Raw genomic sequence first — 16225 nt, 5'->3', positions numbered from 1 at the left:
CAAAAGACATGCGGCTGAATATGGAAAACAAAAACAAAACAAACACACACACAAAAAAAATCCTGGGAATAAAACAAAGCCACTCAGACATTCCTACCTCTCCGTGAGCGACGGATCGTCCCTGGGGAGTATCCTCGGGTAGGAAATAAAGTTTGGAGCTGGATAAAAGTTGCTTGCTCGTTCTTTCCTCCCAGAGAAGCTGGAGCTCCGCTATGCATATAGGATCCTCCGGTTTGCATCTGACGAAGAAAAAGTCTCCGAGAGCGAGGATTCTCGCTTTGTCGTCCCGGGCAAATTTAAAGGCTTTATAGAATATATATGGTCCATGTAAACCGCAAGACGAGCCCACCCACTGTGGGAGACAAAAATAAATAAATAAAGAAGATTAAAAGACAAATAAAGAAGTGATTGAATCAAAAACAAATCAGACATCCTGGCTGATTTAGATTTTTTTGTTATTTAATAAATATCACATAAGATACGCCTCTTGTTTGCTGCGCACAAGCACCACAATGTAACTATTTTTTTTTTTTTTTTTTTTTTTTTTTTTACATGTTCAACATATCAAACAGATGCATGCAATTCGGCGTGTGAAAGTTTTTGTTGCGGGTGCTGTGCACGCTTAAAGCGAGGCATGGATTAATTAAAGTGGAGGCAGAGAGGATGTGGAATAACTCGACGCATGAAAACAAACGTTACCTTCAGTGAGTTCGGCTCCATCTCGACGTTATGAATTGATTAAACTCCACACGCTCTCCAAACTTGCTGGCTTGAATGGATCGTCGGAGGTCCTGCAAGGGGCGTAGCTATAAGGAGTTTCAAACATGATATTCTGAGCGTGCGAGGGGTGTGAAAAATGCGCTTTGGCGCAGGAAATGCGCTTTTGGTGCTTTGGTTTTATTTGGTTAATAAATAAATATAGAATAAATATATTTTGTGCCGTAATTTTGAGAACCAAAGCGTTTCACGGCCAAAAATGGCAGCATAATTAATAAAATATGGACACTTTTTAATTATTAACTGTAGATTCTGATAAATGGAAATATTAGACACGCTCCGGTGCGTCATTTGTGCCAACCCGGGTCCGAAATGCGCTTTTGAACTGGGTTTACAGCTGTCGCGGTGTTACGTCCCTGCCAGGACTTTCGTGAAAGACGTTCAATATGAAAGCGCATTTCTCACAGTAATGACACTGAGGCGCTAGCTGTGGATGCCTTCAAGAAACAATGTTACATGAAAGTTAATAGGGCTATCAAATGATTCCTCAAAAGGAGAACCGTGAGGCGCTCCGCCTTCGCTGTGGTCGCAGTTGAGGCTCGGAAGGTTCATCGTCTGACGGTATAAATAAAGGCAAATACTTTGCCTTTATTTATTTTTGTGGTGAGTGTGAAAAGACAAAAAAAAAAAAAAAAAAAAAAAAAAGAAGAAAAAAAAATGTCCGAAAGAGAAAGCAGAGATGTCACGGGACAGCAATCACGATGCGCACACATAAATCATGTTAAACTGGCCTTGTGAGGGAGGCGGGGATTGTATTTGACACGCTTAAAAACACTTGCCTGATTAAAGCCTCTAATAAAAACAATAACGCATATCCAATATTTGAACCAGACAGCGCGCTTACGGCACAGTTGTGTAAGAACCCAACATTTACGCATAAATAACTCTATCCGGCTATCCGATCCATGTGATCGCTCCAGCGTCACGGTTTTTATTTACATCCATTGTTCTCCGCTGGCTCAGGGTGTTCAATTTGTTTTATCACCGGCTGACTGGGATTATTCACGCTCATCATAGCAGTACCGACTCGGTCCACAGCGCGTCGCTGTTTCGCCACCCTCTGCACCCTTTGCCCCGAATTCATCCAGCACTCACATCACAGAGTGTGCAACAACAGGTCCACTTCTGACACGAGCTATTTCAAGCACTCTATTACGCAATGCGCCTTTTTTCTCCACGTGAAAAAAGAAGAAGTAGAAAGAAAAAAAGACAGAGCATCAGCGGCACCACAAAAGGGGGACAAGAGGGGACCGCGGCCACCCGTTTGTTTTTGCCCTTATGCCTGTCTACAGCAGATATACAAATTAACACACCGCTGTTGAGAAGATTCCCCCCTGATGTTAAAAATGGAGACCACGGTGAATCACTTTAAAACATTTTGCGTCTTTAGCGTGACATACAATGTGCAATTCAACTAAAAGAAAAACAAATCCATTAGAGGGAATAATATAGAAAATCCACAACCAGATTGCATGCGTGTGCACACTTTTAAAGTTAGACTTTAACTGCTGATTCAGTCAGTAAAATAAAGTTGTTCAGCTTCCCCACATTCTTAGTTGGCAATATTTGCTCTTTCCACCTGACAAAGGTTTTCCAAATCTCTTGGATTGTCTGAACATCTCTTATCCACTTGGGTTCAGGGGTGTCAGATTTAATTCTGGCTTTTAATACACTATTCCAAAACTTTGATGTTCTAGTGGCGAAACTATTATTTTGTTGATTTAAATGTAGAGTTGGAGTAATTAAAATTCTCTCCACATTTAGAGTCTGACTGACGGCTGAAGCCAAAACAAACAGTTCATAACTTCATCTTTCTTCACAAAGAAAGTCTAGTGCCATGTGAAAAAAGTAATCCCGGAGCATAATGCTGCCACTACCCTATTCTCCTGTGGGTATGGCGAGTTTCTGTTGATTTGCTGCATTGTTTTCAGTTCAAGCGTTCAAGTTTGGCTCCATCAGATCATAACAAATTCCTTCATTCTGTCATATATGCATGATATGGTTTTATTATGGTTTTATTAACATTTTGATGAGTCGCAACAACTATTTGTTTCTTTAATAGGCTTCTGCAATTTTGATTACTTATGTTTTTTTACTTTTAGAGCACTTCATTTCACGCCCTCCTCTCCCAATACAGGAAAACGGCAGAGCAATACTTTCCTATAAAGTTCCAGAAGTTATGTCACATCTTTTGGTTTTAGTCTGGCATCCCAAGATGAGCAGAAGCCACCATCCGACCAAATTTTCTGCAAGTGCGCTTGAAGAGCGTACATTGTGTCGCAGCTGATAAAACGTATTTTTGTTCTGCAAACGGACACGTTTCCTCCTCTTGTTAGATAAATGTCTGTCTGATATTCATCTCAGGGGCCCACAGAGACAGAGGAATCAGTGCTAAATATGGAAATTTCCTCTTATTATAGCTTATCTCTCCTCTTCCCTCTATTCAGGCCTGGCATTATATATTAACACAAAGAAAGTAGTTGAGGTAATGCTGTGTGGCACTTTGATATTTTCAGATGCGGCTGAGAGAACTGGGACGGGGGCAAAAGGTGGATCACACAGGGACTCATTGTCTGGCATGAGGCTGCAGCAGTGTTGGGATTCCTGCAGTGAATCCAATATAAACCACAGCGCCCTGTGTTATCTTTCCCTGATTTCTACCACAGTCACTTCAGCGGCTGAATCAATGGGGTTGCATTGTTAATGGCTGCCAGCCACCATAATGAAGTCGCTGGTTAATCAATGGCTCCAATCCAGCTCTTATCTGCCAGTTGCAAAGTGTTTGTGTGTCAACAGGTAGAGCCCAGCACGGGCGTAACATCAACATGCAGATATTGATGACAATGAGGTCTCACACTGAGATATGGTAATTGGAAAGCAAAAGACAAGCGTGGGTTGAAAGGGAAGGAGGTAATAATATGATAATTAAATGGCAATGTTTTAAGGGCATCCTAATATAGTCATGTTCAATAAATCAGAATATCAATAAAAAGTTAATTTGTTTCAGTAACTCAATATGATACGGTGTACCTTTAATGCCAGAGCTTTGTCTTGCCAACACTTTTCTTTACAGACACATGCAGTGTACACAAACAGGTTCCAAAAGTTCTCATTGTGAGATGAGCAGATGCTGGTGATCCACCCGAGTTAAGGTTTCATGTTCAATTTCAAGACTGAGGGATCTTCAAAAGCCTTTTTTTATTTTAACTTTATTAAACTGATGAGACCTGTATATTCGACCCAATGATAACAGGTTCACTAGGTGAAACACATTATCTACATTAATTACACACAGACTGATGTTTACAGGCCTTTATTTCTGTTAATTGTGACTATTTTACACTTGCAGCTTGTGAAAACACAACATTCAAGAATAAATGTTATATAAGATCAATGGAAAAAAACATTTTTAAACATGTGGGCTCCAAGAAAAGTAGGTTTATTACTTAAAGGTTGTTATTTCCAAAAGGTACTTTTCTAATCAAATCTATTGAACATGCCTGTATAAGGTGATGTTCACATGATTTCCTTTTATTAGAACGAAATCTGTTTTAATCAAAGTACAAGACTACAGTACAAAAGTATGTCTATATAACCCCATTTTAATCTATCTTCTTTGCAGCTGATTCTATATGCCTGTTGCAAATTTTGACAAAGAACCAAGTTGGTTTGAACAGCTGTTTCCCCCTAATAAATGTTAGCGTGTGAGTGACAAGCTCTTTATGTGCACCTACGACATGTCGAATCACTGGCACGCTTATACATGTAATCTGTGTTTGGGAAAATGTTACCCAGGCACCTGAATCCATAAAATCATGACAGCTGTTTTTGTCTTAAGCTACGCAGAGTAATCCTTCTGGTCACTGAGCATAACATACAGCGAACCCTACTGCTTTTATGAACAGCAACATTGTCGATTTTTTTGCTGCATCATTCCCAGATCCAGGATCTGACACTTAAGATAAATAGAGCACAGCATAAATGCGGCATGATTTGACATAAAAGAGAGGGATAGAGAGGAGGAGACGGGAACTGTACTTTGCTTTGCAGAGGAAAACAGGAAAAAGGTGTATTAAAACCCAAGGGACAAAGAGGCAGGGCTCTTTGGTTTGCTGAAATCTAGCGTTTTTGGAGACTTTGAATACCCAAAGGAGCTATCAGTTATAGGAAAACAACCTCACATTGTCTCAATATGTCCTATTGAAAACGAATAAATCACTTCATAAGCAAACATGAATGGCAGCGAGGGCTCTGTATAATTTTGTACAATTGTCTGTTTACACATGCATTCACAACAATGAGAAACCTACATCAATAAGCGGGAGCAGATGTGAATGCATGACTGACTTCCCTAAATGGCATCCAGAAATCTCAGTGTATGAAACTAAGATGCATAAAGCATCACAATGTTTCAATAGATACAAACCTTTTGTTTTGGTTGACTGTGCAGCAGTAAAATAAGTGATACCTGGTGAAGAGGTAGAGACCTAACAGGTGGTAAACATCACACCTCAGGAGGCAGACAAAGCGAGGAGCCACAGATGGGAAATGGAGGACTGCTGTTACAGTTTAAAACACCTCAAAGTCGTAAAGTTTAAACCACATATGGGTACACTTTAAAGCTAAGAAACAATGTTTGGTTAGAATGATTTGGAAACAATGGCATAACAAAAACTTGTATATATATTTTTTTTATTTCAATACTACCATTATTTCAAATTCAGAATTTCATTATAAAGACAATATTTAGGGCACCAGTTCATGGTCTACTTTTTATTCCTCTAAGAATATCTGAAAAATCTGATCTCTGCTTTTATGCAAATTATTATATTTAGCTGTGCTGACTTGCTTGCATGTAAATAAAACATTTTTTAACTGATAGCAACAATGTGAGTGGTTACATATAATACATATAAGAATGAAACACTGAAAGAGCTCAATTTGGTCATGAAAGTTGTATTAGGGTGCTTTAAGTTCTTCAAATAATTACTTTGAAAATGTAATTACTTAACTAATTGTGTTTACATCATTTATGCCTGGGTTGCTCAAATGGCGAGACAATATACCCAGAAAACCATTAGTTAGTTTCATGTTATGTTATGCAGACACTCTGTCAGCACTGATGAAAATGCACTTACCTCATTGTGTACTTACTTAGTCTAACCTATTTTATGATTAATTCAACTTCAGCTTCAGACTTTGAATAGCGCACTAATCTTCCAACCCAAGATGATCTCTTCGTCAGTCCATATGTACCTGTTGTTGCTGCCAGCCATGCTTTCAAGCGCTATGTGAATATCCGGGAAGATGCCGGCAGCAGAAACATAAGATCAGTCATGTGAGCTAAATGTTCGCTACGTCAGAACTTTATCGATAAATGTCTTTCCATCTCCTCTTTAGCACATTTACTCTTTTTTTGAAAAAAACGTTAATCACAATGTCTTTAACTGGACATCAGCAGCGCATGATGTGGTACAGAATGGAGGATTTTATAATGGTAAAACTCACAATAAACAAGAGAACAGACAGGACTCAGGGCGACAACACCAGCAGACACTGACAGACTGAGACTTATATATATATATATATATATATATATATATATATATATATATATATATATATATATATATATAACCGTATGTACATATGACATCATCTGCCTACTCCGATTTCTTGTATTTTTATTCTTTGTTTTTTTTCTCATTTTATTTTGATCCACTGTATATATGAAGATGCGCTGTATATAACTGATGCACCTTTTCCTACTTTTGGCACCTTCTTCTGACTATTGATTGACTATTGAGCTGATGGGACAAGTGAATTTCTCCAATGTGAGATCAATAAAGCCTTTTGTAATTCCCCCTCAAGTCAAAATCACGAAACCAAGTCATTCTTAAAGTGACGGGCTTTAATCAAACAGGGAGCATGATAGTGTGTCGTGAGAACTGTTTGATATACAGACAGAAAGCAAATAAAAACAAATTATTTCAGTGTAAAGACATCAAAGAAACAACGCAACCATACATACATGACCCAACAGAAATTTGTCACGTTACATCCTTACGGGCAAACAAAGATAACAGTAAAAAACATGAATGTACCTCATTGGCCGCTTTCCCTTGAGAGAAAATTAGAAATGTTCTGTCCTTCAATGCACTTTGCACTTTATCCAGTCTTCTTTAATGATTATTGCACAGTCTTAGCCAGAGGAATCAACGAGGTGTCTGCCTGCTAGCTTGGTCCAGAATGTTCTTAATGAACAGGTAGCAACACTCAAAAAAGTTAACACCCGTCAACACGCGGCAGCAAACTTTGGTTCACCCCTTAATTAAGACATGTTCCCCCATATCAAAACAAACAATATACATGAAATACACAAAATTAAGACTTTAATAATAAACTATTTTTTACTAGAAATGTATGTATTTATGAACTCTATATTTTTAACCTAATATTTATTAATCTATTATTTATTTATTTATTTATTCTGACTTCGATGGCAGCTACACCTATCTTATCTTATCTTATCTTGAATACTCTGGAGATCTGGTGTGCAAAATGGATACCAGGTGAGTAGGGTCTAGACTTAAAGGTGACCTATTATTCAAAATACATTTTTTGCTAATTTTTGTACCGCCCCTTACTTAGCAACTCAAGCGGATCTCCATCCACTTCATTATTAGATGAGGAGCGTGTTTGGTCAGCTGGTTTTACTGCTGAAGGCGCTGCACAATGCCTGCTGGAAAAGACAAATGTTTGGTTGTTAACAACACGTGTCTATGCAAACAAATGACCACTGGAGAATCTGAATGGAAACAACCAGGATCTAACTAATCAAAGGCGAGGACTGATATCAACATAAACTGAACCAAAACCTACAGAATAGGAAAAGAAAGGAATAAGATACTCTTATTGTTACACTGATAACACTAAAATGATCTAAATACAAACACAAGTGAGAACCAAAACACTAACAGGACAATTCAATTTTCCTATCAAAAAAATAAAGTTATTTTAGGTTTATTTATGGTTCAATACTTGTTTAATACCTCTACAGATGAATGCTGGATTCAGCTGGAAAATAAGGAGGCTGGTTGAACTACATAAATATATAAAGTTATTATATTATTAGGGGGGGCAAATAAAAGTTGCAGAAATGTGTGTATTGTAAAAAGTTCATATGCATGCATATTGTTTCTAAACCACTCAATGAGCTTGTCCTTATTGCATAAAATCCACGCAATCACAAAGTCGTACAGGAATTCAGCAAAACTTCACATGAAAGGTTTTATTGTGCTACCATTAAAATCTAAACTAATTAGCAGAGATTTGTTCTTCCGAGAGAGGCTGAGAGACACTTAAAAAGGATCCTTGATTGTCTTCAGTTTAAACGACAAATTAAATTGTAATTAACGGCCAGAAACATGTTTTAGAGCAAAATTGAATGTTGATTGCATGGAAATAGCTCAAATATATGGCATTTTCATTTTCTGATATGATCTAAATCTAATGTTTTTATAGCAAATAAATGTATTTTAACTTTTAAATATAACATTGTTTTTATTATTCCATTAATACATCTATAATAGTAATTTATTTTTTGACTTAACAATCCTAAATGTTGGCATTTTACAGCTTTTCGTGTGATTTTTACACAGTGTAATGTTTTACGACAGGATAACAAAGACAGTATATGCTCTGTAGAAGTACGATAGATCAACAGAGTGTAAAATAGCCACCTACACTTTTTCTTTTAGTGAATTAGTCATTTAACAAAGTGTAGGAGGCATCCTGAAAGCCAGCCAGAGTTATTCAGCGAGATGCATGGGTGTTCATTTTACTTTATATCAACATGGACAAACATCCCTCTTACTAAAGTAAAGGCTCTCAGTGTGATATAAGGACTCACATTTCTAATTATGCTGCCAGGGGGGTTATAAAAATCTACAGATGACTAAAGCAAGAAAGCTTCTCAGAAATTAGGCCAGTACAGGCTATCTCCGACTTATTCCACATGCACAATTGCATTACCCAGAGGATATCCATCTATCTTCAGTGGAAAGCCCTGGGACATTAAAAATCCATCAAGTGAATTTGTCCAGGGGAGCACATGTCAATAGTAACTTTACACTTGGGTCTTTGTGCCGCTTTAATCACACAACAATGGCCCCCCCGTCTGCAGCATGACTTTGGGAAAGGTAACAGGAGATCTGAGAGATGTCGCGGGGCTAATTCTAACCTCACAGGCTCATTATAACACGGTGTTACATTTCTTCCCACTCAACAACATGCGAGCCAACAGCACATGCAAGAAGCTAAATTCGTATATTGCCCGGATGGTTTTTAATCACAACATGTTTCTGTAGTTTATCCAGATCAGAAGTTTAACATGATGTAAGCGTGAGCTAACAGTTATAAATAAGGCTGTAGGTGGAGAAGCGATAAACAGAGCTTGTAAATACAGATGGATTTATACCAGATATTTACACACACTGTATAAAAAAGATGCATGTCGTTTTTTTTGTTTCTGTTTTTTTTTTTTTACAAACTTTCTGAAATTAAAGGTGACCCATTATGCTTCCTTTTAAACGTTTAGCATAGGTCTATGGTTTATATAAAACCTGTTTTGTTTTTGCACAAAATCATTCTCAGATGATGATGAATGAGATTTCACCTCCCTAGTTTTGCCTATTTTAGACTCCTTTCAAAATGAGTTGTTTTAGGGCTCTGTCACTTTTATGCAAATAAGCTATATCTGGCCACGCCCCTAACTCAATGTTTACGCTCGCATTTTATACACGTGAAAATGGCTTACAAACAGATGCTCAATGGAACAAGACCCTGAGTAAGACCCAGAAGCTGAAGAAGTGGCGCCTCCTGCACAACCAGAAGAGATGCAGCTTCTGAATAGTAAGTAGCCTTTTCGTGTTTCATCAATGTTTTTTAAATGTGTATTTTTGAAGTATCGCATCAGAAAAGATTGATGGAAATGGAAGAAAAATTCCATTTCCATTGGTTCAAAAAGCATTTTTTCATCTGTAAAAAAAAAAAAATAGCACATTTATTCAAACCTTGATCTTTGGTTAGTGCTGGCTTGCAATCTCTACTTCCTGCTTATTACAGCCATGCGTCAACGTTATGCATTGCCTGGTTAATTAGCTACAAACCAGTAGGAGGAAACAGGTCTAATTCTGATTTTCTGTTTTGCAACATTTTATTTTATTTATTTATTTATTTATTTATTGCAACATTTTAAAAGTTTGCTCATAATTTGCATGAGAACTGGATAGAAACACAGCTATTGAAAGCTATGTTTATAGAGTTAAACTATCCTGTCAAATCTCAACTGCCTACAAACATCTTTCTGTGAGTGTTATGTTTTTATAAAGTGTTGGTTTGTGCAAGATACTTCTAGGAGGCATTTTAGTTGTTTTAGGTCAGAAGATTCTGAGAAAAAAACAAGACAATAATAGCACTATGGGATGTTCTAAGCAAGTCAGCTTTAACTGTTAGTTTTCTGTCTTTTCAGCTGTAGTTAAGGGATTTTTAGGCACATTTTCTGCATGCCTTACCAACAATGTTAGGTTGTGTATATCGTTTATTCCAATAATAATTAAAACTTCAATGTAAGACGTGATATAAAAGTAATGTGTTAAATCTTTGTATGTTACAGTTTTACTTTGGTGGGGTTGCCAGGTGAAGGGCAGTGGCCACAGACTGAGACTTAATGATCGGGAGGTTTTTCAAATGGCACCAACAAAAAGTTTACATATTGCCAAAAAACAACTGAGAGGTTTTTTTTGTATGTGATTGGACAGTTTCACATACTGTCACTTTTGTACTTCCATTTGGGTCTCAGCACAGACCCAAATGGAAGTACAAAAACATGCAAAAAGTGAATTTTTCATGATAGGTCACCTTTAATAGGGCATCAAGTTGGGTGAGCTCATTAGCAGAGCTTGACTGCAAGGTAGCAAGGTAGTTTAGCCATTTGATGTAGGACAAGGGACACATCTAAAAGTTGCTGGCCCTTAAGTATTTGAGTTTAAGACCAATGGTCTAAAAATCACCTGGTTAAGTGAGCAGGATGAAGGAAAACTAAGGATTTCACTTTCTGAAAGCGGATTAACCCAACTCTGCCGCCAAGTTAATATAAAGTGGCTCAATGAAAACAAAATCGTAGCTGTCATCTCGGCCTGAAAGAAAATCCACGGGCATAACCGAAAATCTGAGCCCAAACAAGGGATAACAGTGAACCTGACCCAGCTACACCATTTCTCTCAGCAGGTCCAAAATACCAACAAAATATTGTGAGGAGCTTGTCGAAGGAGACCCAACATGTTTGATGCTAGACATGCTACCAAATACAAATTTGAATCAGGTAAAAAATATTTAGTCTGATTTAATATGGAACTGTGAAAAAGCTTAAAAGTCTCTTTAAATAAAGTCAGTGTTTGGTTTCAACCATATCTGTGATGCAGTGACAAATTCAGAGTAGGAAAGAAGCAACGGCAAGCAATGATATTTCTATTCACAACAGAATAAATAAGCTCTTGAAGAAATGATACCCTGCTTTCATTTTTTCCTCTCATCTCCGATCGCTCTTGTTTATTTAAAGCAACATGGCTGATACGATTTATGCATAGCTCACATTCTTTTCAGTTTTCTCACTGCTTTTATTCCCAACCAACCAATTAGTGCGTCCCTTCATCCCTGCATCGCTGGTCTCACCCGATGCCATATATTTAGGGTCTACATGGGTAATTGTGATTCACAGGGCAAACTTTGGTCGGCTCAGTCTGTACGATTGCCATGACAATGAGCTAATTGCCTGAAAAACATAATTTCACATTCACCGGCAGCTATTACGGCTGAATCGTCTGATAATGTCAAGTGAGTCGTTTTATTAAGAGGCGCACAAATGTAATCATGCGGCAGGACGGCGTGAATCTGAGCGCACACGCATGTTAACATTAGTATGGGTTTTATGTCATTACTGCCACGGCAAATGTAAATTCACTTCATTGACGGAGAGCGCTCCGCTGAATTACAAATGTGCAAAGTACAAACAAACAGTCCCCCTGCCAGCTGCATACACATCAGGACTCACCGACTCATTTTTATATATCCCCATCTGAAACCGGGATTAGCACCATGAATAATGGATTTATGTAAATGCATGTTGGGCATAACTATAAAGGATGAAAGTGATTGAATAGCCATTTTGTTAGATTGAGTTATGGCTGCCTGTGAGTTATGGATCTATTCAGTTCAAAGAGCGAGCCGAACACCGCTGAGGCTGAAAAGGAAAACAAAAAACAAACAAAGCCCCCCCCTTTTGAAAGCAGAGAGGTCACCAGGGTCTGCCTGCCTACACATATAAAGAACTGCCGGGCAATTTTTTGAACCTAATTGCTGGGTTTAGGCGGTTGGGATGGAAGTTGGGTAGTTTTACAGAAAATGCTCGGTCAAATACTGTGACCCAGTTTGTTGAGTTAGAAAGGAAACCAGAAGAAGCCCCATCATTCGTTAGAGACGACCATATGCAGCGACCTGATGAGACTTCCCTAAAACGATGGTCGATGGACGGACGGATGGATAGACATGTCAGATAATTAGATAAAATGAAATAAAATAATGTTTTCCACAGTCTTCCAAACTTGAGAAATTCCTAAACCAAATTCGAGACTTTTCCAGCCGTGTGCAGTCTGCATGGAGGCTGTAATGTGATCTTAAGTGAACAAACTCATTCTGCAATGTGAACTAAAATCATTACACAACCATTATCATACAGCATCACTTCACCGTCTTATTATTGCCCCCTTGGTCCCAGTGGAAGCGGGTCAGGGAGGCCTGATGAAGCGCCTCCTTTTCTCTTCTCCTCACCGACCTGGGTCAAGCTCTTTGGCCCACTGTTTGGTTTAAAACTACAGAACATCTTTCCTAACAGCGTAAACCCGGCTTCTTGGTTAAAGGAACAATCCATTTGTAACCAGGCCTGCCACTTCGGAACCAAGATACACATAAATTAGGAGACAATAAAGCGTTCACATGGAGTGTGGGGAGAAATGCGTCTCACAACTGCTGATTGTTTTCAGCAGAGTACACATATTTAAAAAAAAAAAAAAAAGACCCACTTAACATTAAAAATTAATCTTACATTATGAGACCATTCAGCAGTTACTTGAAGTTGCTATGGTGACAGAGTGTTATTTTGAGACAACTAATGACCAATGCAAAACCCACTCACTGTAAACTTCACTCAGGCTAAATGAGATTGCTCTCTGTGGTGTGTGTGTGTGTGTGTGATACACGGCTGAGAACTTAATCCCCTCACTATGCTGTGCTGTTTTTATTCTGCACAGGACAAATTAAGGTTGTTAATATCAATGTAAAACATCTGTGCGCTGTTTACTGCGCGGGGAATACGAGCCAAGCATCAGCCAGGGCCAGCGCTGTGCTCCATAATAGCCTTTTGTTTTGATTGCTAATGCAGAATTTATAACAGTTGTCAGGTTAAAGTTTTATGAAAAGGCCCAGATAGAGAAAGGAAAATGAATCTGGTTGAAGCGTAACTCAATATGTTTCGCTCTAAATCCCCCTCAATATCTCTTTATTTTTCGGCTTACATCAGAGATTCCACAGTGGGAAAAGCTTTTTGAAGAGCTGCTCTGTTCTGGGGCGAGTCATGTTTGTCCAATAACGGCCCGGCCCGTTGCAGCTGTCAGGGCTGAGACAGAGGGAGTCATGTGTTACCCATTTAAGTCCAATTTCTCCCGTGCAGAATGCCTGACATGTGTGACTATTCTGGATTCTTGGTTGAAACAGTGTTTCTGAGCTGTAGAGAGAGACAGAACTGAGGCCAGATCTGTTCAGCTATTTAACCACCTGTCTCAAACAAAGATATTTAAAGAAAGCTCATTTCTTGGAAGCAATTTACTTGTGTTGTGTCTTGTTCAGGTGCAACATAATTAAACCAACGATTTTATTCTTTAGTGCCTTATAAGGAGATCCCATTTGAGACATAATACATATATACCATGAAGTGTGATGGAAAAAATTACGATTAAAACAAATAAAGTGTCTGACGTCATTGACTGTTTCTGTGTGTGTACCACATTCAAAACATGTTTCACTGTACTCCTCTGGCAGCCGTGGAGTTGAGCGCCACCTGCTGTCTTAACATAGAATTAACAGCTGTCAGGTTAAACTTAATCCCCACACTACGCTGTGCTGTTTTTATTCTGCACACAGGACAAATTACGTAAATTGTTAGTGTAAAACATCTGTGTGCATGTCAAACATGCTGTTTCAGTGCAAACTAATTATAAAAGCTGCACAACTGATATGTGTATTTGAACTAAAATAAACACTTTAACTCGCAACTCAAGGTTGCTGTAATTTATTTCTGATTTTATGGACATCATTGTGCGTTGTGTACTCACCCAGACAATTAACAGCTGTTTGTTGAGTTATTTCTAGGGGAGAGCAAATTTACACTGTTATACAAGCTGTACACTACTTTACATTTCATTATTTATATATATATATATATATATATATATATATATATATATATATATATATATATATATATATATATATGTATATATATATATATATATATATATATATATATATATATATATATATATATATATATATATAGATAGATAGATAGATAGATAGATAGATAGATAGATAGATAGATAGATAGATAACCCTTCCTATACTTGTATGTGTCATTCTGACTAATTCACAATACTGTACACAGGAAAAACTACATTAGTTATCACGCTGATGAAATATGTAGGAAGAATTTAGCTGGATAAATGCACCGAAATTGGTAATTTATTTGAGGCCTCAACTTTATTTGTCTCATTTGAGCTGAAACAACCAAAGAGACCCCCTAATGTAGGTAATAAAGCTAAAATTGATGGCAAATAAAAGCAATGCAATGGAAACAATGATGTCTATTTACAATTTTAAAGCATTTTGATAAGGAATTTAAATTTATAAACCACAAAATAGGTTTTCAGTAGTTGATCTTCAATCTGCCCCCCCCCCCCCCCCCCCCCCCCCCCATCTCCCCCCTGTGTCATTCCTAAATAAGACAGGGTCATTTAACAGAAGCCTGGGAGCTGAGCTGATTGGGAAAGTTGCATGTATGTGATCAGTGCTAAGAGCAGTTTGGCCATTTCTGTCATTTTCTTCTCGACACAGCTAAGAGCTGAATGTTGAACAGCAAGCTCAGTCAGGCCTGGGGTGTGATGTGGGACGACCCTGTCTGCCTCGACCAACAGAGGAGAGTTTGTCTCTGTTCACAGACTCTCTCTCTCGGTCTGACTGAATAAGCTGCTGTGCTCAACAGGGAACCCGCTTCAGTAAAAATTTGTTTCATGTTTTGTTTTTGTTTTTTCACACTCCGAAATTATTTTCCGTCTGACCATTTTACGAAACGACAGCGTTTCTAAGGCTCCCTTTTTCAGTGGGCAGGCCGTATTCTTTCTTTCTAAAGTTTTCTTCCATCTGAAATGCTCCTTTTAGGTTTTACTTGTATGTAATGCGGGCTGCAGTACGATGACAGGCACTTTGGAACAAAGACAGGAAACAGTCTGTCTCCTTTCCAAGGTCACATATCTTTCAGCTCTTTTTTTTTCAGCTCTGCTGTGCTGAATGGCCAGATTGATTTCCAGAAAAAAATAAGTCAGCAGGCTGCCAACTAGAGCAAATGATATATGCGTGTGTTTCAATTTTAGAAAACTGAAGAGCATGAATACTTTTGCAGAACACTGCATCACAAATCTATCTCTGACAAACATTAATTAGAGAAACAAGGTAATGTTCAGTGCTTTTTGTTAAAATTAGGATAACGTGGTTCCCGAATAACTGATATTTTACTGATATGGTTTGATTTTATTTAACTGGCTCATGCGTATTTTTCACTGACATACTGCTGAAAACAACAGGAGTTGACAGGAACCACCCCGTACTGCAAAGGAAGCACAAAGCTCTGATCTCAATGTGAACTCTTTCTCAGGGGAGACAGAAAAAGCTGAAACTGCAGAAACCCACAGAAGAACCCATAGATAAAGTCCGCATGATTCAGTTTAGGCTGCCACTATGTTAGATAAATATCAAGCATTTAGTATTTTTAGAGGGACGCTCAGTTTACTTTTCCTCTCTGGTTTTACATAAAAATGAATAAAATTTACTGAATATTAGCATCATTTATTTTAATGCATTTTTTAATATCTGGATTGCAGGGCAAATACCAGCAATTATTTTGCCCAACTTTACAGATCGCTCAGTTACACGTAAAAAAAAAACCTTACCTCGCACTCAAAGTGAACCAGGGCAGTTCTCCACAATATATGTCAACCTTTGTGTTGTGTTATGTGTTAACTGGAAATGGCACGTTAACATGTAGTGGACACTACCCTGG

General features: G+C 38.0%; 1 protein-coding gene across 1 annotated transcript in view; it reads right to left on the bottom strand.

Moving 5' to 3' along the window:
• The window catches only part of arid5b (AT-rich interaction domain 5B), a 117418-nt gene extending 116633 nt beyond the window's left edge, over positions 1–785 (bottom strand). The window contains exons 1-2 of the mRNA XM_012864982.3: positions 700–785; positions 98–352 (exon numbers count right to left, since the gene is read on the bottom strand). Of these exons, the coding sequence (XP_012720436.2) occupies positions 98–352; positions 700–720 (276 nt within the window). The 5' untranslated portion in view covers positions 721–785. The remainder of the gene's footprint in view (positions 1–97; positions 353–699) is intronic.
• Between the last annotated feature and the right edge of the window lie 15440 nt (positions 786–16225).

This window comes from Fundulus heteroclitus, chromosome 22 (genome assembly GCF_011125445.2).
Source record: "Fundulus heteroclitus isolate FHET01 chromosome 22, MU-UCD_Fhet_4.1, whole genome shotgun sequence".
In the NCBI taxonomy this organism is placed as follows: Eukaryota; Metazoa; Chordata; class Actinopteri; order Cyprinodontiformes; family Fundulidae; genus Fundulus; species Fundulus heteroclitus.
The sequence above is the reverse complement of the archived record's forward strand: the minus strand, read 5'-3'. Positions and strand labels throughout refer to the sequence as shown.